Source organism: Festucalex cinctus, chromosome 7 (genome assembly GCF_051991245.1).
Source record: "Festucalex cinctus isolate MCC-2025b chromosome 7, RoL_Fcin_1.0, whole genome shotgun sequence".
In the NCBI taxonomy this organism is placed as follows: domain Eukaryota; kingdom Metazoa; phylum Chordata; class Actinopteri; order Syngnathiformes; family Syngnathidae; genus Festucalex; species Festucalex cinctus.
This window is the reverse complement of record NC_135417.1, coordinates 8470360-8496988: the sequence shown is the minus strand read 5'-3', so window position 1 is coordinate 8496988 and position 26629 is coordinate 8470360. Positions and strand designations below refer to the sequence as shown.

The 26629-nt window shown below is 42.6% G+C and overlaps 1 protein-coding gene across 1 annotated transcript in view; it reads left to right on the top strand.

Moving 5' to 3' along the window:
- The first annotated feature begins 571 nt into the window (after positions 1–571).
- Positions 572–26629, top strand: part of megf8 (multiple EGF-like-domains 8) — a 30132-nt gene continuing 4074 nt past the window's right edge. The window contains exons 1-42 of the mRNA XM_077526688.1: positions 572–946; positions 2331–2523; positions 2611–2774; positions 3778–3987; positions 4066–4246; positions 4352–4440; positions 5280–5493; positions 5611–5794; positions 6934–7079; positions 7167–7277; positions 7358–7509; positions 8718–8819; positions 8890–9037; positions 10602–10765; positions 12549–12746; positions 13293–13490; positions 13566–13826; positions 14164–14282; positions 14373–14504; positions 14584–14697; positions 14771–14854; positions 14933–15184; positions 16018–16202; positions 16282–16495; positions 16842–17085; positions 17188–17320; positions 17404–17654; positions 18446–18556; positions 18639–18757; positions 19033–19255; positions 19336–19671; positions 20533–20668; positions 20745–20976; positions 21049–21175; positions 21260–21470; positions 22282–22496; positions 23415–23610; positions 23706–23874; positions 25053–25245; positions 25321–25491; positions 25851–25981; positions 26228–26360. Coding sequence (XP_077382814.1) covers positions 917–946; positions 2331–2523; positions 2611–2774; positions 3778–3987; positions 4066–4246; positions 4352–4440; positions 5280–5493; positions 5611–5794; positions 6934–7079; positions 7167–7277; positions 7358–7509; positions 8718–8819; positions 8890–9037; positions 10602–10765; positions 12549–12746; positions 13293–13490; positions 13566–13826; positions 14164–14282; positions 14373–14504; positions 14584–14697; positions 14771–14854; positions 14933–15184; positions 16018–16202; positions 16282–16495; positions 16842–17085; positions 17188–17320; positions 17404–17654; positions 18446–18556; positions 18639–18757; positions 19033–19255; positions 19336–19671; positions 20533–20668; positions 20745–20976; positions 21049–21175; positions 21260–21470; positions 22282–22496; positions 23415–23610; positions 23706–23874; positions 25053–25245; positions 25321–25491; positions 25851–25981; positions 26228–26360 — 7176 coding nt within the window. The 5' untranslated portion in view covers positions 572–916. The remainder of the gene's footprint in view (positions 947–2330; positions 2524–2610; positions 2775–3777; positions 3988–4065; positions 4247–4351; positions 4441–5279; positions 5494–5610; positions 5795–6933; positions 7080–7166; positions 7278–7357; positions 7510–8717; positions 8820–8889; positions 9038–10601; positions 10766–12548; positions 12747–13292; positions 13491–13565; positions 13827–14163; positions 14283–14372; positions 14505–14583; positions 14698–14770; positions 14855–14932; positions 15185–16017; positions 16203–16281; positions 16496–16841; positions 17086–17187; positions 17321–17403; positions 17655–18445; positions 18557–18638; positions 18758–19032; positions 19256–19335; positions 19672–20532; positions 20669–20744; positions 20977–21048; positions 21176–21259; positions 21471–22281; positions 22497–23414; positions 23611–23705; positions 23875–25052; positions 25246–25320; positions 25492–25850; positions 25982–26227; positions 26361–26629) is intronic.

The window sequence follows — 26629 nt, the reverse complement described above, 5'->3', positions numbered from 1 at the left end:
TCTAAAATGTGTGTCCGGTATAAATTGCCCTGCTCTGACTTCAGATGGGGAGTGTGTACTCAAATATTATTGCATCACAGTTTTGACTCATGAAGTGGGCAAACTGCAATAGTGCATTTGCTGTTCTTGATAAGCATTTGGTTGCTGCATGTGTCTTTTGACGATAAACTGAGCACTGTAATGCCATCTGCTGGATAAATCATATAAATAAAAGAACGCAAGTCATGCGAATCCTTTTTCTTTGTTTTGTGCTTATTTTTAACGAATGCTGACTTGGTGACCCAAGCAGAAAATATTAATTTTACTTCAAAACGTGAAATTTATTACTACATATCATTTTATAATGTGATACATGAACTTGTTTTGTAACAGTACGCTTTCATAACAATACACTTTCGTAGTAGTACAGCGTTTATTTATTTTTATTTTTTTTAAACAACAAACGCTTCATGTATCATTTTATTATGAATTTATCTTAGCCTGGATTGGGATCCAGATGTGCGTTGTGCGCCATCTCCACTGGGTGACGCCGCCGAGCCAGGCGTGCCTGACTGCTTTTGTGTCGGTGGCGACCACCAAAACAAGAACAGGCATCTGTCCTGTGGCTTCACAATTAAACGCCTTATTTCTCAGCTTTACTGGCCTTGTCACAAGTTCCCAGTTCCAGAGCGAGCCACTACGTAACTACGTAACGTTGCCCTTCATCATCAATAATGACTGATCGGGATTGACTGCGCATCTGGATTCGGACTGAGGCTGCGCTCACTAGCCACCTAGCGGATACTTTACTAGCCGTGTTGTTGTTAGCAGCCTGCTAGCCAGCCGGGCGACTTTCTCTGTCCCTGTAACAACGACGTGCTAGCGAGTGGCTAGTTCATCTTAGGGGGCAAAAAAGTGAGAGAGATAAAAGATGTAAATGGCTAAGAGGCCGGAGAGACGGGACCTGGTACGTACTGCGTGTTAGCCAAATGTAATAAAACAGAAGCTCGGTAGCTAACTAGCGAGCTAACGGGCCATGGCTGGTTAACGGTGTAGCATCGCTTTAGAACATTGTTTTGTATACGACGCTCAGTGTTTCTAAAAATGTTTATACGCTTAAGGCACATATAAAAAGAATTTGCTGGTATGATGTGATTTTGTTATTTTATTTTTTAATTTCAGGTGTTAAACTAGCACCGAATTATTCGCTAACAAATCAAGCGTTTTAATAAGAGACCCTTTCCACAAAAGTCAATATAAAAAATTTCACCACTAGGGTATCCTAATCTTAAATTAAATACAAATACAATAAATATATATGTCAATATATTAGTATATTTATGTATGTGTTAATTATTAGTACTGTATATATGTATTTGCATATTATCTATGTATGTATTGGACTGCAGGACAGTGCTTCGGAAAAAGTATATATTTTTTCTGGTCACACTCATAGTCTGTTTATCCAGTCAAAGTTGTTTAAATTACATTACCTTATAAAGTATAATACTTTAATTAAACTTTTATGCAAATAATTTCAACAATTACTACCTAATAATTTGCAATATATATATATATATATATATATTTTTTTATAAAAAAAAGAGAATGTCTATCACAATTTGAGAGGATATGGAGATTTTATATTGCCTAATTTTAGAACTGTTCGTAAAAGTTGTTGTGTGTCTGTGCGTAGGGTCAAACTTTGGAACATCTTAGAGGTGAAACATAAGCAATGCCAAAACAGCCACAGTTTTCAACTGTCTTACAAACATATTGTTTGGTCTCAGTATTTGAAGAGTGCATCTTAAACCAGCATCAATTTTTTAAATTATTGAGATAGTGTATACTTTGCTGCCTTTTTACTATCGCATAATATCAATAACCACTGCTGGTATACTTGTGTCTTAGAATTATTGATATGTGCTGTTTGTGGTCTTGTTTGGTTTCTAGTTTGTCTCTTATCCAAGCTGGTATTGTTATTTTTCATTACCATTGCTGGTATGAGCTGTTGCTGTCATTTTAGTTAATGAATACATTGTTGTTTGTAAACACAGTTTTTCAGCATTCATGAAAACCGGTGTTGGTTACTGCAAATTTGCAGGAAAGTAGCTAAATTTGTTTTTAATGCTTGATATTAATGACATTGGGGGTGGGACTTTAATAAGTTTCAATTCGTCCCACTGCTTTTCAGGCTAGGTTTAGAAAAATGTGTCAAGTAAAATTGATATATTGTTGATGTTGACTACTGCCTGAAATAAATGAACAAATAAAATGAATGAATGAAAAGAATGAATCATTGATGTACATGCATTAAAAATCTCTCTTATTTTCTTCCCCCAATCACACAGACAACACCAGGGATGGCCTCCCCCCTGCCCGTCTGCTTCCTCCTCGTGCTGGCGCTGCTGGCCGCTTGTTGGCCCACGTGCCAGGCAGGTGACTGCAAGGGTCACCGGCAGGTGTTGAGGGGGCCGCCGGGTTACGTGACAGACGGACCAGGCAACTACTCGGTCAACGGCAACTGCGAGTGGCTCATCAAAGGTTCGTATTGCACTTTTATGATCATGTGACACTTAAGAGGTTCTGCTGTCGTCCGTCAATGACTTTTTCATGTTTCCATCCTTCCAGCACCGAGCAGCAGCTATCGCATTGTGCTGAACTTCACCTTCATGGACACAGAGTGCACTTACGACTACCTGTTTGTGTACGACGGAGACTCCTACCAAAGCCCCTTGCTGGCCAGCCTGAGCGGCAACACCCTGCCGCAGCCCATCGAGGCCACATCCGGGAAGGTCCTTGTTTTTAACCGGTCATCCCAACACCTATTGAATCTGGATCCTGATTAGTGTTAATTTTATCCGTCATTTTAACATTTAATCTTTGTTTTAGTCCAGTTTCAGTCACACTTGTTAGATTTTAATACAGGTTGGCAACCTCATCCCGTTTTTATTTAGTCCATTTTTAGTCGACTATAAATCTAGCATTTTAGTTTTTATTTTAGTCCAAGAAAATTTTGTATTCATCTAGTTGTAGTCAACAATTATAAATTATAACTAGGGATGTAACGATGCCCAAACATCACGATACGATATTATCACGATATGATATTGTGGGGAGGTTGGCAATGCAAAAAAAGGTCACAATATTGTAAAAATAAATAAATAAATAAATAAACAAATAATAAATCAATAATTCATACTAAAAAACAACAACACCACAATATTGTGCTTTTCTACCTTACAGTAAGGAAAAATATTTATACAGATATTATAATTATTATATATAAAAAATATATAAATATGAAATATATGTATATTGAGGCATTTGACTCAGTTAACAAGCAAATTATGTTCCCCTTCATCTGATCATTAGCGTGGATTTTAATCATAGAAGGGCCAAAACATGCCTTGTGAAAATTAAACTGCATTAAAAAACTAGCCACCAGAGGGTCCTAGAACTGCACAAATAGAAATCAACCTGACTTTTTTTTAACAGATATGCTGCTTTTAACATGGTGACATGACGACGACGATATATTGCGGCAGTTTTAATATCTCGATATTGCCGTTATCGTTATATCCCAAGTTATAACTATAATTTTTTTTTTTATACTTTGCACGGTGAATCGTCATTGAAAATGCATGCTGATTTAGTCTCAGTTATTGTTTATTAATGAGGGTTTTAGTCTAGTCCAGTCTAGTTTTAGCACGGTGAAAAATGGGCATTGACGAAATTATTTTTGTTTTGTTTTCGTTGATGAAATTAACACGAATACTCGCTTCCTGTTTGTTCTAGATGCTGCTTCATCTTTTCAGCGACGCAAACTACAACCTGTTGGGCTTCAACGCCACCTACACCTTCTCCGTGTGCCCCGGAGCATGCGGTGGCCACGGGCGCTGCGACCCGTCCACGCACAAGTGCCACTGCCAACAGGGATGGGGCGGGGCGTCTTGCTCGACGCCCCTCTGCTCTCACGCCTGCTCGGCGCACGGCCAGTGTGACAAGGTGAGCTTTATCGTGAACGTGCATAGCAAGAAATCAAGTCACTTACGGGTTATTGTTGTTGTTATTTTTTTGCATCAGAAAGGAGAGCGATGTCTGTGTCATGCCGGCTTCCTGGGCCACAGTTGCCAGCTCGGTCTCCATGACGACAACGGGGCAGGGCAGTGGTGGCGCATCAGCGAGGGAGACCCCTACATGTCGCCAAGGACGGGTTCCGCTGGCGTGTACCTGTCCTCCACCGGGGCCATGTACTTGTTTGGAGGTCAGACGAGAATTTTGCTCTACATATCTGCTTTACATGTTTAGGTTTCGGAAGCAACACTGTGATTGTTTGGTTTGTTGTCTTTCAAAAAAAAAAAAAATCCAGGATTTGACCTGAACAGAGCCCTCGGTGACTTGAACAAATATAACTTCACATCCAACCAGTGGGAAAGCAGGTCTTACGGTCATTCGCCTGTAAGTACTATGAAAGCAAAAGTATACTTTTTTTTTTTTTTGTGTCAAATTTTAAGATAAAAAAAAATTCATTACACATTTTCACACCTCATTTCATGTCTTGTCTAAATTAGCTAATAATTAGATTGGTGTAGTGCTGCCATTGTCGAATAGTTTTAGAATCGATTAATCTAGTATTTAATCCACTAATCGGATTAATTTGAATTTTGCATTAAAGTGTGTTCCAAAATCATTTTCCCAGAGTACTATTTATTAACCAGTGATTGACATACATGTGTTCACTAAATTCATTAGACTCTCTTTCATTTTTTACAGGCAACATATAATAATTTCATGTTTCAATAATAAGAATAATAGTTCCAATAAAAATATGATTATCATCACGTTAAAGCATTCATTCATTATCAGTCGCTTAGGCTGCAGGTGGTGAGCAAATAAGGTGGAGGTGGCCGCCTCTGAATTTTGTACACAGGAAAAACCCTGACTATGTCACCGGTCCAATCATTGTTTTTCCAAAGTAGAAACAGATGTTTGCAAATGTCTTATTTTGATAAAACATAATCAGTCTTCTTTCATGAAGAACTACAGAAATCAGTGAATGATAACTGTTGATATGCTGAAATCAGATGATTTGGACAATTTTAAATTAAAATATGGCTCCAAACGATTGCTCGATTATTAAAATAGTTGTCCGTTCATTTAATAATTAATTGTCAATTAATCGAGAATTAGAAATGAACAAACTACTGAAAGCGAGATAGTACTAACCAAAATGGCAGCAGAGCGAAGAGAAAAGTGTATTATTCACATTTTAACGCCACTGCCTCTGCCGCCGCCAGTTGGCTCGGCATTCCCACACTGCCGTGGAGTGGGCGGGGAACATGGTGATCTTCGGCGGGGAGCTGGCGAACGGCTCCTTGGCAAGCGACGTTTGGATGTACCGCCCCCTGCAGGACGACTGGCAGCAGCTTGGCTTTCCCAACACCGGCGGCGCACCCAGTCTTGCCAATCACGCCGCGGCCGTCGTGGACAGTTACCTCTATGTGTTTGGAGGTGCGTTTTTAAACACATCATCCCCTTGTTTTGTTGTTGTTGTTGTTTTTTAACAAATAGCTGTCGACTTATGAATGTGATTCCACTTCAATGCCATTTCTACTTGTTGCATCCCAGGTCGCACCGAGGAGGACATGTTTTCCTCCTCCCTGTATCGGTTCAGCCTGCGGGGCTCTGGGCGTTGGGAGATGGTCCAGCCCACCGGTGGGAAGCCCCCGGCCACCGCTGGCCACTCCATGGTGTTCCACAGCCCCTCCAGGACACTGTTGGTCTACGGGGGTCACCGGCCGACCACCGCCAGGTAAACAGCCTAAAAGAAACAGGCAATGATATCATGTGAAGACTGAAGCATACTGGATATTTCTTTCTTTGTAACACTTGATGTTGGCGATTAGAAGCTAACATAGCAGTGTAGATCTCAACTCAGGGCTACTTCTTGTCAAACAACACAAACCGATGGGACTCGAATGCACGGAAATTCAAATCAAAGTCCCTTATTCACAAAACTCAGCTCAATACCCACTTTGGGTAAAAGTGCTGTCAAGTATTTAGTGTTCATTTCGTCAACAAAGACTAAACAAAAATAATTCGTCAACACACATTTTTCACCGGACTAAAACCTTCAGTAATAAACAATAACTGGAACTAAATCAGTAGGCCTATGCATTTTCGTCGACTAATAAAGACGAGACAAAAAATGTCCTTCACTTAATAAAAACTGGAATAAAATGAATGGACATTTAAGTTCATGAACAAAAACGAGAGGAAAATAATGTGATTTTTGTAAAATCTTGTCTCTGGTGATCTGTCATGTCTGCGAAACTGTCATGTGACACACAGCACAAACATGGGACAGACAGAAGGTGGAATCACAGTGAAAGATTAAAAAAAAGGAGTAAATTATAGTTATAATTTAACTTAATCCAACGACTATAACGTTGCAATAATAATGTTATTGCCACTGCTAACTAATGCCGACTAACTTACTAGCTCATAGCATCGCGGCATAGTAGACACTGTAATTGTGTGTGAAGTTTTTCATCAAAAAGATAAGAACATTTTATGTGAAATAAGTTTTAGATCCGAAAAGGTTCAATATAATCTGCTGACAAAAAATACACAGGGGTAAAATGGTTATCCTGACTAAAACTAGACTAAAACATTGACAGTTTTTGTTGGCTAATACTAAAAGAATAAAATTCCGTTTTGTTGGACTAAAATAAAGACTAAAATGTTAGATTTATAGTCGAATAAAAATGGGCTAAGTAAAAATGGGATGAGGTTGATTAACTGTGATAAAAACTAACAAGCGTGACTGAAATTGGACGAAAACTGAGACTGAATTTAAAAATGGCAGACGACAAAATTAACACTACAAGTATTATAGATACAACAAAACCTAGCAAGCAGCCAACTGACGGGACCGCGCGTTCTCCCAAGGTTTAGCGTGAGGGTGAACAACACCGACGCGTTCCACGTGGACCAACGCTTTTGGACGGCGTTCCGCTCCCGTTACCCGGCGACGGGACCCCGAGAGAGAGCCTTCCACTCAGCCACCGTTATCGGGAACTACATGGTGGTCTACGGTGAGCGCAAAAACGGGGACATGGGTTGACAAACCTTTCCTGGACTTACTTGTATGTTATTGCGTATTTGTCGCCTGTTCTCTCAAGGCGGGAATGTTCACATCCATTACCAAGAGGAGAAGTGCTACGACGAGGAAATCTTCTTTTACCATTTGGGCTGTCACCAGTGGGTGTTGGCAGGGGAGCGATGGTCACTCAGTGAGTTGCTCTTTTTTTTTATTTGACTCTTGTCATTCTTGCTGGTTTAGCGGATCTTGTATCCTTGCATTTTTCTGTAGGTGGAGAGGCCGTCAAGGGACGCTACTCCCACGTCGCCGCGGTGATGGAAGGACGGGTGCTGCTGGTTGCCGGCGGTTACAACGGCGTCACCCGCGGAGACCTTGTGGCTTTCAAAGTGCCGCTGTTTGTCAGTAGCAACGAAGGTGACAGGGTGAGAGAAGAAGTGCTTTTCCACAGCGAATAGAGTCATAAAACGCAAGATCTGATACGGTTGCATAGTTGGAAAATTCCCGTGTCGATCCATTTTATTTCTGTGACATTTAGATCAGCAACCAGGAAAAAAGTTCCCTGCTTTAAGACGAGTTACTTATAAAGACTATATTTATCGCAGGTGTTACGTTCCAAAAAATGTTTCCAAAATTTTTTTTTTTTTAGTTTATTATATATGTTGTTTCGTTTTGGTATCATTTTTTACTTTATGATAAATGCTCTTTCATTCATCATGTTTTTTTTTTCATATATATGCTATTTTCATTTACTTGAATTTCTTTAATTTACATTCTTTTTCTTCCAATAAAAGTACGTTTTGTTTTTTGTTTTTGTTTTTTTTTTGTATTTTTTTGTAATTTATTATTATTATTTTTTATTTACTTGTTATACAGCACAGTATGTATTTTCTATCTCCGGAATGCAATGTCATGGAGCGACGGGATAGACACCATTAGAAAGGTCTCGTCGAGACGAAGAATCCACTGATGCCCGTATGTCCCCGGTTGGACGTAGGGTTCGAGAGATACGGCCGCGCAAATACCAAAAAAAACAAAAAAAAAACAAAAAGCACGCTGTAAAGAATCCACAAAACAGCGAGGCTGTGAAAGATGAACCTGCGATAAATGAGGGAACAAAAAATTTACTTCTGATACGACGTTCAAAAGCAGAAAATTGCTGGGTTGACTTTGCCCTCACATTCCATGATAGTGCCATTTAAAAGTGGATAATATCAAGCTTTAAAAGAAAGTATTAAAGGAACTTCTGGTGCAGCTTTGTGTCAGTGCCAAGACCAATGAAAAACCATGTAAAGGCTGACTTCTGATAACTCCTTCCAAAGGTGGAAAATTGCCAGGTCAACTTTGTCCCCACATTCCATCAGTGTTTTTTTTTTTTTTTACAGAGCAGACTCCTCAAAAAAGTTGATAAATTCTGTTTTTAGAAGGCAGCATTAAAGGGGCTGGGGGAATTACTGGGGAGGCTTCACCCTAGCATTTTGTGTCCGTTCCCTTTAAACCGAACAGCAGCCTGGAAAAGAGATGGATAAATTTTAGTGTAACGGAACCATCTGATACTACCTTCAAGCTGGAAGAGGTGCTTGAGTGTCACATATGTTGAGCAATATTTGTGTTCAACGTGTTTATCGACTAGGATGCGCTTTGCGCCGAGGCCCTGGATGAAAGCATGTGTCTGAAGAACCCAGAATGCAGCTGGTGTGAGGGCCGCTGTCGCGAGTATCAGCCCATTAATCAGGTAAGCACACAAATCTACATTCAAGATTAACTGCAACAACACCTCACCAGCTCCCCTTTTCCGCTCTCAGTGCGGCAGCACCGGCTGCCTGGGCCTGGCGCGCTTCCTGTCCGACTGTCAGTCGTGCCTGGTGTTCAGCGGCACGCCGGCCACCCTGGCCAGAGCGCCCGGCGAATTCGGCTGGTGTGTTCAGAACGAGTCCTGCCTGCCCGTGTCAGGTGAGAGACAGGGAGGGAGGAAGGAGGGGCGGCGGCGGCGCAAGGGCTTCGCCGCACACTGACACTGAAACTATGTTGGGAGGGACTAGATTTGGGCCGGGCGCTTGTCAGAGATGGAACGTTTTTGTTTTGCCGTGTTTTCTCAGTGTCAAGGAAAGGCTCCTCAGATGGATGCAGCATTCTCAATTAAGGTTACACAAAGGGGTAGTCAAGTTGTGAACTAGATTTAAAAAAATACTGTATATTTTGGGACTAAAAGAAAAAGACTCATGGTGTTTTCCAGTGTTTGTTGGCGGTAGTATAGAAAAATGTAGAATAGAAAAAATAGAAACACATTCCACGGTCATACTATTGTCAATATAAAATGCGCTGCAACTAATGATTATTTTGATGGCCGTTTTTCAAATCACTGAACTCAGTTAAGACTAATTGGATTCTGTATTCCCTTTTTTGGTTGAATTTAAGTTGCCGTTTGCTAATATACAATAACAGCAATAACTTTTTAATAAAGGGATACTTGACTCATTGAACAATTTTCAGCAGTGAAAAGTTCATATTTTGTCCAGAGTGAATTTGATAACGTCATTACTTTTCATCTACAATTAAGACCTTTAAAAAGTATTTTTTCCTCTTGCTGTCGAGTGATGTTGACATCAACTGTGCTGAAGAATTAATTAACAGCCCATCATGGCTCACCTGTTTTCTGGGGTTGGTCGGTAAACTGAGCCATGATTGGTCGTTACCTAAATCCTCAGCACAGATGATGTCATCATCAGTCGACAGCAAGAGGAAAAAATACTTTTTAAAGGTACTAATTGTACATGAAAAATAATTAAGTTATCACTTTAATTATAGACAAAATATTAACTTTTTACTGCTGAAAATGGCTCAATGAGTCAAGTATCCCTTTAAGCAAAAAAAAAAAAAAAATCAATTTGAATAAGTAAAAAAAAATAAAAAATTATTCAGCATGATAGGCTAGTCCGTAGGTACTGGTATATGTCCATAAATGTGGGTAAAAAATTAAACAAACAAAAAAAATCCCTTCTTCCCACGTGTAATATGCACCCTGGATTTTTTTTTCCAAGTATTTACTGTTGACTGTCACAAAAGTCAAATTTTTCTGCTAAATATTTGTTGACTTAAATCGTTTATAGGTTCGACTGTGATATTTTTTCAGTATTATGTCTGAAGATTTGTTTATAGTGAATTTCAATAACAGAACAGTGAGAAAGCAGCTTAATTTGATGTTTACCACCAGTTTATTTAATTCCCTAAAATGCGTAACATACTGATGGGAAGGGTAGCTAGGGCATCCTTGACTTTGAGAAACACCAACACTTGGCTCAACTGTACCCCGCTGAGATAGCAGAGGTCACTCAAAAAAGTTCATTTGACGGGCCTCTTCCGTCTCTCTGGCGTACGTCGCCGGTGTTTCGCCGCTCTGACTCCCGTCTGGCAAACGCCACCACCCGCCAATCAGGCTCACCGCCGCATTGTTGAGATCTCACGAGGTCAGATTGTGTTTCTCCGTGTTGCTGACCTCTCCCTCTCGATCTCACAGAGCAAAGTGTGTGCCGTGTGGACCAGATCTCAGGGGCGTACGGCTGGTGGGGGGAGCGTACCCTTTTCCTAACCTCCCTCCACTCCTGTCGCACCGAGAACTATGTCCCGGGACTGCACCTGCTCACCTTCCAGCACCCCCGCAACGACTCCCAGCCTGACAAGGTACGGAGTCCCAGTCTCAAATAGTTGTGCTTGTAACTCCCCCCCAACCCCCTTTACTTACCGTAGCCGTCCTTCCTTCCTCCAATGTCGCTTTCGTACTTGAAGCCGGGATTTACGGTGCAAGTCTAGGTTCTATATTGCCGTTTGGTGCCCTTTTTTTTTTTGACATTTACATGCTTTCAAGTGACCCATCTCATCGACAATATGTCTACCCATCTCTCCAATATAATGTTGACCCATCTCATCTACATCTACAATATAATGCTCACTCAAGTTTTGCAAAGACAGGTAAAACAAAAATAACACAAACTGCTGTTTTCATATTCTTGGATGAGCACAGATATATAAAGATGTGCCGTGGTGCTAGGTGGACAATTGGTTGATCCACAGAGCATTACATAAGTCCAGTGACGCAGAAGAGTCCTCAATAATTTGAGTGATACTAAAAACCTGTGAATAACAATCAGTTAGTTGCCTTCACACTTCAAACGTTGATGCGGAGTGGCAAAGTTGACTGCGCCGCCTCCACGTCAGAAATGCAGTCGAGTATGTTAACATGTTAGTACTATACTTCTTATAGTCTGTTTCTTGAGCTTCACCCAGCCGATCTTCCAAGCCATGGGCAAAGAAAGACGTGTGAAGGTGGTACTACACTGCAGTAGGGCCTGCCCACTTATTACGGGTGTCTGGCCATTTAAAATCTTTTATTGTAATTAATCTCATGACTTCAATAGTTAACTCAGGATTAATCGCAAATTTTATACTTATTCATAATGTACAATAAAATATTTTTTTTCTAAATTTCATACTCTTGTTAACAAGTGTGAAAAATGTTAAACTAGTGGCTGCATATTTTAGTCATTGTTACAGTAATTTCATAATAATTCACAAAATTGAGTTAAAATCAAAAAGATGTACTCTACTGTAAAAAACAAGTGTGATAGTTAACTCAATATTAATCGCAAATTTTATATCTGTTCTAAATGTATCTAAAAATGTTTTTTCTAAGTTTTCATACTCTCGTTAACATGAGTGGAAAAAATGTTAAACTAATAGAAATGTGGCTGCATATCTTTTAGTCACTGATACAGTACCGGTAATTCATAATATTTCATAAAATGAGTAAAAATTAAAAATATGTATTGTACGGTAAAAAAACAATTGTGATATTGATTTGTGTTGAGGTCATTTTTCTGCCACTAGATGGCATAATTGCAATTTTAAGACATTGGCGACAAGTCTGTTCATTTTTCTTTTCATATTAAGAGCTATCTAATCTTTAATATGGAGTAACTTGTGAAATTCTGCGCATTTTTAATATTGTTAAAATACAACTTAACCCCAGTCTCCACAAATTTATGCGTTATTATTAAATATATTACTGCTGTGTTGTGACTGGAATTCTCCCAGTACAGGCTTTCCAAGTAAGGGGTGATCATTAATCGTGTGTGAAAGGAAGGAAAAAAAAAAAAAAAAAAAAAAAAAAAAGTGCCGTTAAAAGAACTTTAAATTAACTCAAAATGAAAGCACTAATTTTGACACCCTTATATATTTTTTTGAAAATAAACAGACACAAAAAAAAGACTTACCTTATTGTTAAACTTCACACTTGTTGGGTGCGCAGGCACTCCAGACATCCAACTACTTGTGTGAAAGCTATTTTAAAAAGTCCACGTTCCGTAGTATGCCCCCTTGAAATGATGCCAGTGGTGTCGAGAATAGTGCCTCTGTTGATGTGTCTCCACTTGCATCCTCCGCTGTCCCCTCCCCGTGCTCTCGCCAGGTGTCCATCCTTCGCAGCACCACCATCATCCTCAGCCCGACCACTGAGATGGACGTGGCCCTGCAGTTCAGGGGCTTCATCCACCCTTTGTGGGGGGCGCCAAACACCCCCCCCTCAGAGACCGTCTCCATGTGGGCACGCATCCAGAGGCTCCACTTTGAGGCTCGGGTGGCGTCGGGACCCAACTCCAGCCAACTAGTGAGCGAAATGGGGGCACGTTGTGAAAAAACTGGGTTGGGAAGCAATCTTGGAAATAAATTATGCAACAGTAGAACACATTTTTATTATTATAATATCCGCATTTGGAATAAGACAGAAGAAAATAATGAAATCGTGCACACGTGAAGTTGAAGTATAACAAGCATAAAGCTGCAATTTCAAGAGAACAAAATGAATTATTTTATAAAGATAATGTAATATTAAGAGAATAAAGCCAAATGTACAAATGGTAATGGCAAGTTGAAATGTTGCTAGAATAAAGCCATTATTTTATGAAGTTTATTGTGTAATACTGTGACAAGAGAACAGAAGCTGAAATTATGCAAGGAATAAGTATGAGATTTTTTTTTTAAAGTTTGACATAGTAGTTAAAAATGGTAGTCATGAGAATAAATGAGATAATGTTTTTTCCTACCAGCTCCTCTGAAGTTCCATTACCTTTTTAGCACAAGGCGAGCCAGTTGAAATGCTCGTCGGCCGCAGTTTGCTTATCACTCGCCGTTTTTTGTGATTGTCTCCGAGCAGGAGGTGGTAGGTCGTTGGGCAGCTCAGCAGGAGAAAGAGTTGAAGCTGCTGTCTCGCCCCGACGGGAATAAGCTGTTCTCCAACCTGACCAGAGGCAACCATTACCTGGTCCAGGCCGAGGGCTACCTCAACAACTCGGGCTCGGGGCAGACCAGCGAGATGGCCCTCATCTGGAACAGAACTCTACCAGGGGGCAGCGTGAGTATTGTTTTACCTTCCTATTTGTCTCTGTAACAGTGACTTCATCTCATCCTCTCTCCTCCTGAACTCCAGGAAATCTCCTTCCTGTTCTTGGAGCCCTATCGCTCAGGTTCCTGTTCAGGCTACATGTCCTGTTTGGCCTGTCTGTCGGACCAGTCTTGCGGCTGGTGCCCAACCCTGTCCCGCTGCCTGCTTCGGGGCCCCGAGATGGAGCCCTGCCCTGAGGGGGAGTCGGGAGAAGGAATGGCAGAGATGGCACAGCGCCATCTGCTGCTGGCACCCCAACATTGCACACTGTGTGAAGAATACAGGGACTGCTCAGCTTGTACTCAGGTATGCGTTCAAATTTTGCACGTGTGAATTTGGGAGAATATAATACGTCTCTCAAAAATAAAGTCTTATTAAAGTATTAATAAAAAAAATGCTTAGAAGTAATACTAACAAAAAGTCAAGTCATGAAAGACTCCTTTTTATTTATTTATTTATTATTATTATTTATTTTATTTATTTTTTACCCTGTTACATTGTCGCCGTTGTGCGCTTCCTATTTTGAAAGTTTAAAAGGACGTTTTGCATGTCATTCAGTTAATTCTCTCTCCAAAGCAGTGTTAGACAACCCGGATTTTAATTTAGAACTTCCTCATCCAAAGCTGACATTGTCCTCCTGTAGGATCCTTACTGCGAGTGGCAGATCAACTCCAGCAAGAAAGGTGACTACCAGTGCAGTAGGAGAGGACGCCTCGAGGGCTCCATTCGCCACCCAGCAGGCTGTCCCAGAGTCTGCAACCAGTGAGATGACAATGATAATAGTCCCAATAGACTGATTAGTGAAACTGTTTTACAACATACTCTCACGATATTTATGTTTGCTCCACTAAGGCGGAAGACGTGTTCCGAGTGCCTGTCCAACTCCAGCCAGTGTGCTTGGTGTGAATCCGCCCAGGCTTGTTTCTATTTTGCCGCCTATCTCACGAAGTACCCTTATGGGGAGTGCAGGGACTGGTATGACAGGTAGAAATCACACAACACAATCTCACGCACACCTGAATTGTGTTCATAATCTTAATGTTGCCATTTCTTATCTTGCCAGTGTGCATTCGGTTCCGCAATGCAAGCAGTGTTCTGCTTTAAACACTTGCACCGACTGCCTGCGAACGTTCCAATGCGGCTGGTGTGGCGACTACAACAACCCCACCATTGGAAAGTAAGTAGAGTTGACAGCAAAGACGACGTCACGTGATAGTTATTTATTTCATGTTATCATTTTATTTTTTTAGATGTTTGCGAGGCGATTGGGCTGGAATGGACGACCCATCTGTGTTTAACTGCAGCGTGGCCGTAGCTGAAGCCCGAGCTGCGAAGTAAGTTCCAGCGAACGACGACGTGCCACAGCAAAGAAACAAGATGATTCGAATGATGATTTCTTTTTCCTTTTCCAGCCCTGAGCCGCAAACCTCTGCCCCGCCTCGTCCTCTGGACATGGACATGGACATGGAGATGGAGCTGGAGCACATGGAGGTGGAGGAGCAAGACGCCGTGTGGTCCTACCCCTCTTGTCCCGATGTCGAAGAATGTCGCCTGGGCCTCCACAATTGTCACCCCTTCGCCACCTGCATCAACACCCCCACCTCGTACGAGTGCCATTGCGAACGAGGCTACACGGGGGACGGCACCTTGCACTGCAACCAGACGTAAGACCTTATTAATAAGAAAGGAGGATGAACAGTTTGGAATATGGATGCAGTTTTATTAGGTCTCCCCTCCCCCACTGCCAGGCTAAGATGGTGCTATTAAACTATTGTACAATGGACCCCTGCTGTTTGCAGGGGAAGTGGAATTTGCAAGCAATTATTAGCAATTATAAACCTTGTTTGATGGCCGTCAATTACGCTTGGATTTTTGGCTATCTGTTGCAGAGCCAGACCCAACTATTTTTTTTACAAGCCATTAACTCATTTATTCCCAAAAACGTACAAGTACGTTCTATTGTAAATGTTTTAAGTGTCCCAAAGATGTATTATAGTTGTTGTTGTTTTTTTAATTAATGTTTTGTTTTTGTTTTTTTTGTTTTTTTTTATGCAAGAGCGTACAGAAGGCTTTGGTGCAACCTCTCAACTGCAGTGAATGGGTGAAAAAAATTTACAAAAACGGCCAGCAGGGGGCAGCAGAGTATAAAGAGCTCAACCAGGGCCATGTTGAAAACAGGCTGATTTCCCCACAGTTCTAAGGAGATTTGTGAATTATGATGAAACTTGGCTATATTCTAATGCTAATTGCTGCAAGACTGAAACTATTTCCTGATGAAAGAAGAGAATCAAATCTTTCATTTGGTAGGTTCCATGTTTTTATAGCAATAGAACACAAGATTCCGTGAGCCTTGCAAAATCAGTTAAAAACCAGTAAAATAGCCGCGAGTGAAGGGCGTTCTTTCAGTTAAAATGACTGCGAGTGGATGACTTAAAAAGTTAATTTTCCATACTATGGCCCAGTCCGGATGTTTCAACTGAAACCTCCTCCACCACAGGTGCTACAATGAGTGCAGAGAGGGTCAGTGCAGCGGCAGCCCGCGCTTCGAGTGCGAATGCTCGCTGGGCTGGACGTCCGATCCCGCCACTCTGGTCCTGAGCGGCGTCGAGTGTGATGTGGACTGCGGCTGCAACTTTCACTCCACCTGTATCACCGCGCCGGGGATTTGCGACGAATGCCAAGGTTGAACGAACCTCAAAAAAGACGATTTTATTTCTTTCCAGTTCGACAGAGCTGAATTTTTCCCTGTTTCCCTTTTCAGATTGGACCACAGGACCCCACTGTGAGCACTGTCGCCCAGGGAGCTTCGGCTCGGCCTTGGCCGGCGGCGGTGGATGCGTGCAGTGCGAATGTAACGGTCACGGTGACCCGCTGCGAGGGTACTGTCACAACCAGACGGGCCAGTGCTACTGCACGCATAATACTCAGGGCCTGCGTTGTGAGTCCTGCCTGCCTGGTTACTACGGTGACCCCAGGTAAGTCAAAAATTGACAATACAATTAGCCTCTGTTTATCATGGAGGATCTCTTCCAAACCCATCCACTGCAATATTAAGAGACCATAAAAAAAATAAAAATTCATCCCTCCCAACACACTTTAAATGAGCTACAAAAAAAAAAATCCTAAAAGTAGTACAGATAAATGCAGGCTCACTATTTGGCAAGTCGGGTAGATGCTCCCCTGTTCTCATCTAATAATATTAATAATCATTTTCTTAAGGCGGACTACATTGTCTTGCTTCATTTCTGTGTGTTTTCAACATCATAAACGCAGTAGCACAAACTAGCTGGTCTATGCTAACATATTTTCTCCCACCTTTAGGAATAACGGGACATGCTACCGCCAGTGCCAGGGTCGCTCTGTGCTGCTCTCCTCCACCTCCTCGTCCACTGCCGTACCTCTTTCCTCATCCCTGGGCTGGCGGAGTGGCAGCGAAGGGAAAGGTGGACTCTCTCATTGCCTTTGGGTCCTGTCAGTGACCGAGAGCCTGGCGCCTTGTCTCCCCAGGCAGTCGTGTCCACCCATTGCCCTCACGCTGCACCCCGACTCCCATACACTCTGTAAAGTGAGTTAGCATTATGTTTTTTTGGGGGGGGTAATGCTTAATTGAAACCTGGTGTTTAAACGGGTGTGTCGACTTTTGATATCCACTGTGTTTATTTTCCAGAGCTCATATGTGTATGTGTTTGACGGCCTTCCTCGTTTCCTGGACAACGGCGTCGTACATTCGGACCATAACCTGATCGGTGCCTTTTGCGGCACCACAAGGACGCAGCCTATCACCGTCGAGGCCACCTCAGGTATGCCGCATCCTCATGTACAACCAGCCGAACATAGAGCGTGACCACTCTCCTTCTGCGTCCCTCCATCTCCTGCCCACCAGGTGTGATCTCCGTCTACTTCGAAGCCAACGTGTCGTCGAACAAACCGCAAGGCTTCAACGCGTCTTTCTGGGTGCGCCGGTGTCGCCACAGCTCCGACGAGGGCGACGCCGGGACGCCGGCGTGTCCGGGCGGCGCGCAGTGCCAAGGCGGACTTTGCCAGTGCCCCCCGGGATACGGGGGCCCCCACTGTGACCGAGCCGTTTGTCCCCAAGACTGCGGAGTTGCAGAGGGCCGAGGAACTTGTAATATAGTAAGTGGCGCCATCGTCGGTTCACATTCATTGCTGTGAGAGTTACTGGTTAGCATCTCTGTCTCATCGTTCTGATGTTCTGGGTTTGAGTCTCAGCTCCGTTGCTCCTGCTAATTGATATTACTTGAGGTTAAAAGTCTTGTACTTAACTCATTCACTCACAGCCATTTTCACTGAAGCAACCCCCAGCAAAAGTATGTTTCTATCTGTTTCCGTTTTGCAGCAATTAGTATTAGAATATAGCTAAGTTTCATCATTATTCATAAATCTGCTTAGAATTGTGAGGAAACAGCTTGTTTTCTTCATGGCCCTGGTTGAACTATTATACGTTGCTGCCACCTTCTGGCATTTTTTGTAATTACTACAATTTTTCATTCATTTTCTGCAGTTGAGATGCTGCACCAAAGCCTTCTGTGCTCTAGCATAAAAAAAACATTAAAAAAAAACGTATAAATGCGTTTTTGAGACACATAATACATTTAAAATAGAACGTACTTATACGTTTTGTGGAGCAAATGAGTTAGGTATTATGTTTTGATTCATTTACATTTTACTTCTAGATTAGCTGCTTTTGTCTGGACCAGCAGGACTATGCTTTAGCTTTGTTCTCCACAAGTCAGGCATTACGCCAACAAACAATTTCTGCTGATTTTATTTTGTTGCATTGAGTATTTCATTCAAGGAAGCTAGTGGAGTAAAAGTGAAGCTTTTAGCTACCAGAAATATGAATAATTAAGCGATGAGCACAAGCGCTGGTCGCATTGAGTGTCAATATCTTCTGCTTCTCTCAGACCCTGGGAGTGTGTGTGTGCTCAGAGAACTGGGCCGGCTCTGACTGCTCTGTCCCTCGAGATTCCAACAGCCTGATCTGGGAGACGCTGCTGGACACGCAACTGACAGTGGTACAGCATAAATACAGCAATGCAATAAACACTTTAAATCCAATGTAATACCACTAATTTAGACACACTTTTTGCTCCACAGAACCAGGCCCACAGGTTCCTCCACAGGATGGGCCACTCTCTGGTTTCTGGACCTCACGGCAACCTTTGGATGTATGGGGGACTCTCTCTCTCAGAGGGCATTCTAGGAAATATTTACAGGTACCTTAACAACAGTCAGTCACATCAGCAATATTGTTGTGTATTAAGCAATACTCATAATACTTTGTACCTTATTTCCCTAAATATTGTTTTCTCGCTTCTTTTTTCCTCCCTCATAAAAAGAACAGTTATGGATGTTAATGCTATTTTAAACATTACCTGGTTATGCAATATAGATTTTATGATGCAAATGTCAAGTGGCGACAAAGAAAATGTATCCTCAGTTGTCTATAAGTGTATGTTAACAGATTTTTTTTTAATTTATCTCGTTTTAGATATTCCGTGCTAGAGCGCCGGTGGACTCAAATGTTGACGAGTTCGGCAGACGAGGGTTCCACGCCGGCCCCTCGCTATCACCACGCCGCCGCCCTGCTGAGCAGCCATGAAATGGGAACCAGTCACAGCTGCATGCTGGTAGTGGGCGGAGTCACTCAGCACTCTGTTGCCATGGACACTTGGAGTCTCAACCTCAGCAGTTTGGTCTGGAGAGAGCACAAGGTAGCGAAACGGGCTTGCTGCTGTATGTTGACCACAAAGTGGATATTATAGTTCCCCTAATGGCAAACCCTCTGTGATAGAGCTCAGTGCTGCCCCCGGTGGCGGGCCACACGCTGACAGTGCGTCGGGACAACTCGGTGCTCTTGATTGGCGGTTACTCGCCAGAAAACGGCTTCAACCACCACCTGCTCGAGTTCAGCCCTCACACCGGAAACTGGACCGTCGTGGCGCACACCGGCACGCCGCCGACGGGCTTATACGGCCACTCGGCCGTTTACCACGAGCAGACGGACGCCATCTATGTGTTTGGAGGGTATCGTTTTCACGTGGAGGCTGTGGAGCCATCGGGAGAGCTTTATAGCTTGTACTACCCGAACTTCACGTGGTCGCTCCTGGTACCCTCGCAGGGTAATAAGGTAAGGAGAGCTACCTTCCATTTGTCAAATTTGTAGTACCGTATGATGCATTTTTTTTTAAAACATTGTCATTTGTCATGTGTTTCAAATAACATATCCGGGGCATGCTATCATCATCAGAATTCAGCAAAATAAAGACTTTCTGTTGTCTTAGGCGAAATCAGGGGGATTCTTTGTGTTTAAGCAAAATAAGAAATGTTGCAAACTTATGATTTTGCTTTGGAAAACCATGTTCAACTTTTGTGGTCTGTTTTCTGACACGCTATGTATGGAGGACCAAAAATACCCCCAAAATAAATAAATAAATATGAATGAATATACAAAAATATAATTAAAAAACTAAATACAAAACATTAATGTAAAGAAAAAACAATATGAGATATGAGAGCAGAAAGTTATTTATTTATTGATATTTATTTATTTATTTAATTCTATTTATATAGTTATTTTCATATTTTTATTTTCAGTTTCAATTTTCACTTTTATTTATTTGTTTATTTTTTTATTTTGGCATTTTTGGTCCTCCGTAGTTATGGACCCAAACAGTAACTGAATCACAATTTTCAGTTTCATATATTTCGATCTATTGGAATGAAACATTTTAGAATTGTAATAATGATTATCTGCCGCCATAGTATGAATAACCTTTAAATGATATGTAAAGATGTGAATATTAGTAAATTACACAAATTGTGTCTTCACAATATGTCATAATTCAGTTGAGGCTCGCTTGCTGAGACATTTTCAGAGGTAGAGGTAGATCGATAACTTTCGATTTACTTGGTTGTTTGATTGCACGATGGATAATGGCCATTAAAAAAAAATGACTTATCCATTTTTGCACTTGATTTTCTTTTGCAGCCCCTCTCCCGTTTCTTCCACGCTGCGGCCCTGATGAAAGACACTATGGTCATCGTCGGGGGACGGACAGAAGCCGAGGATTACAGCAACTCTGTGAGCTTGTACCAGATCAACTGTAACACCTGGATCCAAACAGGTAGTCCATCTCATCTCTCTGCCATCTTCCTTATTGACGGCCTTTTTGCCCTAACGTCACATCTTGCATCGCCCAGACTCCGCCATTGGCGACTCGGTTAATCGCTCGGTGTCCCTCGCCATGACCAGCTGGGGCGGCAGCCTCTTCTTATCGGGGGGCTTCAACGGGGTCACCTTGGGACGACTCCTGAACCTCACGGTGCCCGCCGACCCCTGCGCCGTCATGGCCACGCCGGAGACCTGCAACACCACCACCGGCAGCTGCGTTTGGTGCCGAGGGGCCTGCGCGTCTTCCGATAGTGCCGAACGGTAACACATTGGTCCACTTGCATTGTCAAGCTGATGTGCGACTCCATTAATTCCCTCCCCCCTTCCCAATAGAATGGGCTGTTTCACTGGCCAGTCACCCTGTTCGCCGACCCCTCGTCAGCCAGATCAGTGCCGCAGACTCAAGACCTGCAGCGAATGCCTGGCCCGGCATCCCAAGACTTTCTCCGGTCCATCGCAGGTTGTTCCCCGCCCACTATAACAACTCCAACGCACACCACGGCTCCTCGTGTGTTAAATCTTTGTTTGTGTTTTGGATTTCCAGCATGCTTTCCAGTGCAAGTGGTGCACCAACTGCCCCGAGGGGGCTTGCATCAGCAGCTCGGTGAGCTGCACGTCCGAACACGACTGTCGCATCAACCAGCGAGAGATCTTCCTCTCCAGCAACTGCACGGAAACCAGCTGCGAGGCTTCCGACTGCCCCAAGTGCACGGCGTCGGGCAAATGCATGTGGACCCGCCAGTTCAAACGCACAGGTACTCATATGGTATTGTCGCATCGATATGCTTTTTGGACATTATTTCTGGGACTTCTACCATGGCTCTTTTTGTGTGTACGTTTTGTGTCTAAATAGTTATTTTGTCATGTTCAATTTATTCTGAGCTGATTTTTATTTTTTTTTGTCTTAAATGTCCGACTCATGTCATGCTATGTAGTGAGCTAGCTTCCCTCCCAAAAAAACGAGTTTGCAAACGGTTTTATTTTGAAATATACCGGATTTACCTTGATGCGAGACGCCCGACTTCCTGTCCGGCTCGTGTAATTTCTTCAGCTTTGTGAAAATCCGTATGCGGCGTCCAGAAAAAATAGAACGCTTGCGGACACCTTCCGCATCGCCGCATCCGTTCCGCACCGCAGACGCACCACACTGCATCTGGTGTGAATTGACACGTAGACTTGAATGCGTTCGATCCTTGCAGCGTCCGTATGGCTACCGTATGGAAAACGCACCTCGTCCGTTCCGCAGCCAGTGTGAATTGGGCATTTATCCTCTGTGAAGCAAAGGAAAATTATAATTGCAGCTAAGAGCCACTCTCTTGTTTTTATCCCATTGTCACCGGGCTTGTCATACACAAAACTGTATGAAAATGATTCACTAATGATGTTTTTTTTTTTTTGCGATAATTGAACTCGCTAATATCTTTTTTTTTTTTGCGAGAAATGTGAAAAGTCCTTAATTTGTCAGCACTGATTGTACTTTTGTAAACCAACTCGATTCCTTGTCCATCTCCAAATCTAATTATTGATTCTCGTAAAAACAGCACTCCGATTGACTCTTTTGACCAGGCGAGACGCGGCGTATCCTGAGCGTGAACCCCACCTACGACTGGACCTGCTTCAGCTACGCCCTGCTCAACGTCTCGCCGATGCAGGTGGAATCTTCGCCGCCGCTGCCGTGCCCGCCTCCCTGCCACACCCTCCTCAACTGTACCCTCTGCCTGGGCTCCAGAGGCTCCGACGGGGGCTGGCAACACTGTGTGTGGAGCATGGCCCTGCAGCAGGTAAGACGGACAAAACAAGTGGTGTGTGTGTGTGCGCGCTTGTGTCTTAAAAAGTGCTAAAAAATACCAAGAACCCTTTTTTAATGTTTGCAAAGAGTTAATATCAGACAGAAACCCCTTTTACACTTGAAACTGTGACATTACCCTAACTTTTTTCACCTTTGCAGTTAATATCAGAGGCATAAAAGAGAGTCATTAATGCTAAAGGGGGCAATACTCTGTATTAAGAACCATGGGTACATTATTCTTTGATTGGTCAATGAATTGCATAGGATTTTTTCCCCAATTCCCATCCCTTTATACAAAAGCAGGCAAAAATACAGATCGACATAAATTGATTATGATTCAGCTCCTGTTTTTTTCTGTAACATGTCAGAAATTTGGCAAAAATGTTTATCATTCTTTTCCAAAGTAAACGCAGATGTTTGCAAATATCTTATTTTGATTAAACACAAAGATCACAAATTCTGCTTTCATGGAGGACGACACAAATCTGAGAATACTGATGAGAGGCTGAAATTCCGAGGAGTTTAAGTTCAACAGGTGGTTGATTATTTAAATAATTGTCGATTAATTTGATAATTGGTTAATTGTCAATTATTTCATAAATCTTTGAGTATGCAAACTTTTGAGCAGGCACCCTCATTATTCTCTTTATTGGTATTTTTTGGAATGATTGTGCCATTCTGAAATGCCTTCTAGATTCATTTGAATCCATTAAAATCCATTAAAAATAAAATGTTTTTTTCCTGATCACGTTTTATTTCTCATTTTTTTAAATACACATATTACACACTGACAGAATACGGAAACTTGTGAGCACAACTGTATAATTAGACAGTCTTCTCTAGCTTCTGTCGAAAAAGCAAAGATGGATAAAAAAATATCTGAAGTTGCTTTCCGGTCTGCCTCCTGCAGTGCATGAGTCCATCGTTCGTGCCGCTGCGATGCGAAGCCGGCCAGTGCGGTCGTCTTCTCTCGGGCGGGGACTCCTGCTCTCCCCAGTGCTCCCAGCTCACCCAGTGCTCCCAGTGCATCGCCAGGCCTCAGTGCGGTTGGTGCGCCACACGCGGGGGAAATGGAGCGGGGTACTGCCTTCAAGGGGGGCTTAATGGTAAGAAGAGTTGTTGTTGTTTTTGTTTTTTTTTAGATCTTTTTGCTCTTCCAAAAATGTTTTCAGCCAAATGTAACCATCTTTTGTCCTTGCAGGAGTGAGTGAGGGCGTGTGTCCGCTGAGGAACAGCAGCTGGTCCTTCCTGCACTGTCCGGAGGAGGACGAGTGCGCTAACGGCCATCACCACTGCAACAGCACCCAGGACTGCCATGACCTTTCTCAAGGATACCACTGCACTTGTAAACAAGGCTACATACTCAGCAGGTCAGCTCACTGGTCAGGGTGTGGTGACGCAGTGCAACCTCTTCAAGTTAGCACTCCTCAAGATGCACATTTAAGGATTACTGCAAAATGTTTTTTGGGTGGAAAAAAAAGGCCTCTAAAGTTGCTCAAAATGGTGTACTTGCATGATGTGATATGGAGACAGACCTCAGCATTACATGCAACACGAGAACTCGGCAAGCATCAAAATAATTCATTCTGAGCCTGCGTTAGGATTTTATTATTTTTTATTCTGTGGAGACGTCGGAAAAATATTTATGAGTGCAATATAATGTTATATTGCAATAACTATTGCGTTATAATGCAACAATTTGCGATATAACGCAAAACGTTTTGGGTTTTAACATAATGACTTTTGCAAAAAAAATGTTGCGAAATAACGCAAATTGTGTGCTAGAGAAGGAGAGATTCCACTTCCGGGTCATTTGCAACAGGGTTGGCTGCGATTAACACGACAATTGCTTTGTTAATTCACTTTTAGTGAATATATACATATAATGATAACATAAATATATTTATGTATTGCAAAACAACACAATGTTATTTTTGGAGGGGAACAAAAGATTTCCACTTTATCTATATTGATTTAAGTGTACGGGGGTGCTGGCAGGAGCGTGGATGATGGTTTGAAGAAACTTTTACAATCTCGAGATGTCCGAGTCGAGGACATACTTCGCATGCAAAGCGATAAAGGTATGAACTAAAATGTTTAATTAACTAAAAGTGAATTAACAAAGCAATCGCAGTGTTGATGATAGCCAACTTGCTGTTGCTAATGACCCGGAAGTGGAATCTCTTGTTCTCTCGAAGACAATTTGCGTTATTTCGCACATTTTTTTGCATTATAATGCAATAGTTATTTCAATATAAAGCAATAGCATTGTGTTGTATTGTAATCCTAAATATTCTCGTGATGTCCCCTACCGGGCTCCGTAAAATTCCCTAGTTATGAATAAATTACACACTCACAAACTGAAATTTCAGGGGCAATGCATGACTCATTGCAGTTTTGCAATTGCTAACAGTTTTGGCTTCTGATAAGCGGTACATTAATTTAATTGCCAGGGGAAGTTGTCGACAGAGCACCGGTTGGTGGCTACTAGATATTCTATTTTATTTTATTTTATTTTATTTTATTTTTCCTTTTCTCTTGTGTCTAGCTTAAGTGGTCAGTGTGAGCCGGTGTGCGCGCAGGGCTGCGTGAACGGGACGTGCGTGTCCCCCGGCGTGTGCCGCTGTCACTTCGGCTTCGTGGGGGACAACTGCTCCTCCCAGTGCAGCTGCAACAAACACAGCAATTGCGCCAGCGTCGCCAAGCCGGACGTTTGCCTCGAATGCCACAACAACACCATCGTAAGCGAAACAAGATTTGCGCAACGCGCACTCGCCGGGTGTTTTTTGACGCTTTCGCCTTCCCCTCGATTGTAGGGCAAGCATTGCGAGAAGTGCAAGCCGCTGTTCGTGGGCTCGGCCAAAGGCGGCGGGACCTGTCGGCCGTGCCGGGAGTTCTGCCGGGGCAACAGCGCTTTGTGTCTGTCCCGCGATGAACACAAGAAGGCTCAAGAGAACCCGCGCCGCTTTCCCCTGGAGCCCAACAGCGTGAGTAGCGAGCGTGCCAAAAGCTGACTTGGTGCTAAGGAACCTTTGATGACATAACTCTACATTGAGAAGTATAAATATTTTTTATGGGGTTGCCAATTTACTTGCATTTTAATTTAAATGTTTTCAGTGTCCCAAAGACATATTTGTTTTTTTTTTGTTTGTTTGTTTGTTTTTTTGTTTACGCTAGAGCATACAAAAGGCTGTGATGCAGCCTCTCAACGACAGAGAACGGGTGAAAAAAAATTGTAGTAATTACAGAAACGGCCAGCAGGTGGCAGCAGAGTATAAGAGATCAACCACTTGCGTACTCGCTTCTTATTCCCAGTCGTCTCTCACGGTGTTTCTCTTTTGAACAGATCCACAACTGGGTGTCGGAGGGTCCCACCGAGGAGATCGCGGTGTGCGTGAACTGCCAGAACAACAGCGTTGGCGACAAGTGCGAGAGCTGCCTCAGCGGCTACTTCCTGCTGCAGGGGAAGTGCGAGAAGTGAGTGGCCACCGTCGCTATTGTCATTAACAGCCGGTACGCAAAGTGATGGACAATACAGTACTGACATACAACTTTAGTAAAATACACTGAGCACATCACGCTGAAGCTGCAATTGACAATGGCCAACAACAGGAAAAAAAAAAAAAAAAGTCCAACGAGTCGCATAGACATATACAGTACACCGAATGACAATAAAAGACATATCCAGCACATAAAAGCAAATCAATATCCTCCCAATTCTAGGTGTCAGTGTAACAGCCACGCAGACACGTGCAATGAGCACGACGGCACGGGTTGTCCGTGCCAGAACAACACCGAGACCTCCTCCTGTCTCAGTAGTCCTCAGAGCGACCGCAAAGATTGTTACAGACAACAGGTACGTACTAAAAAAAAATTTTTAACTAAAATGGGCTCAACTCATGTGAAGTAATCTTGACTGTCTCTATCAAAACTTTTCCTAACTGCATGGGTAAGGTATCGATCACCATTTGTACATTCCCAACTACGTAACGAACAATTAATGCATACGGATTTAGTCCCAGTTATTGTTTATTAATGAGCATTTGAGTCTGTAGTGCTTCATGAAAATGAGGCCACGATGACTTCAAAAAGTGTGCAATATCCTCTGGAGTTTTTTTTATTTAA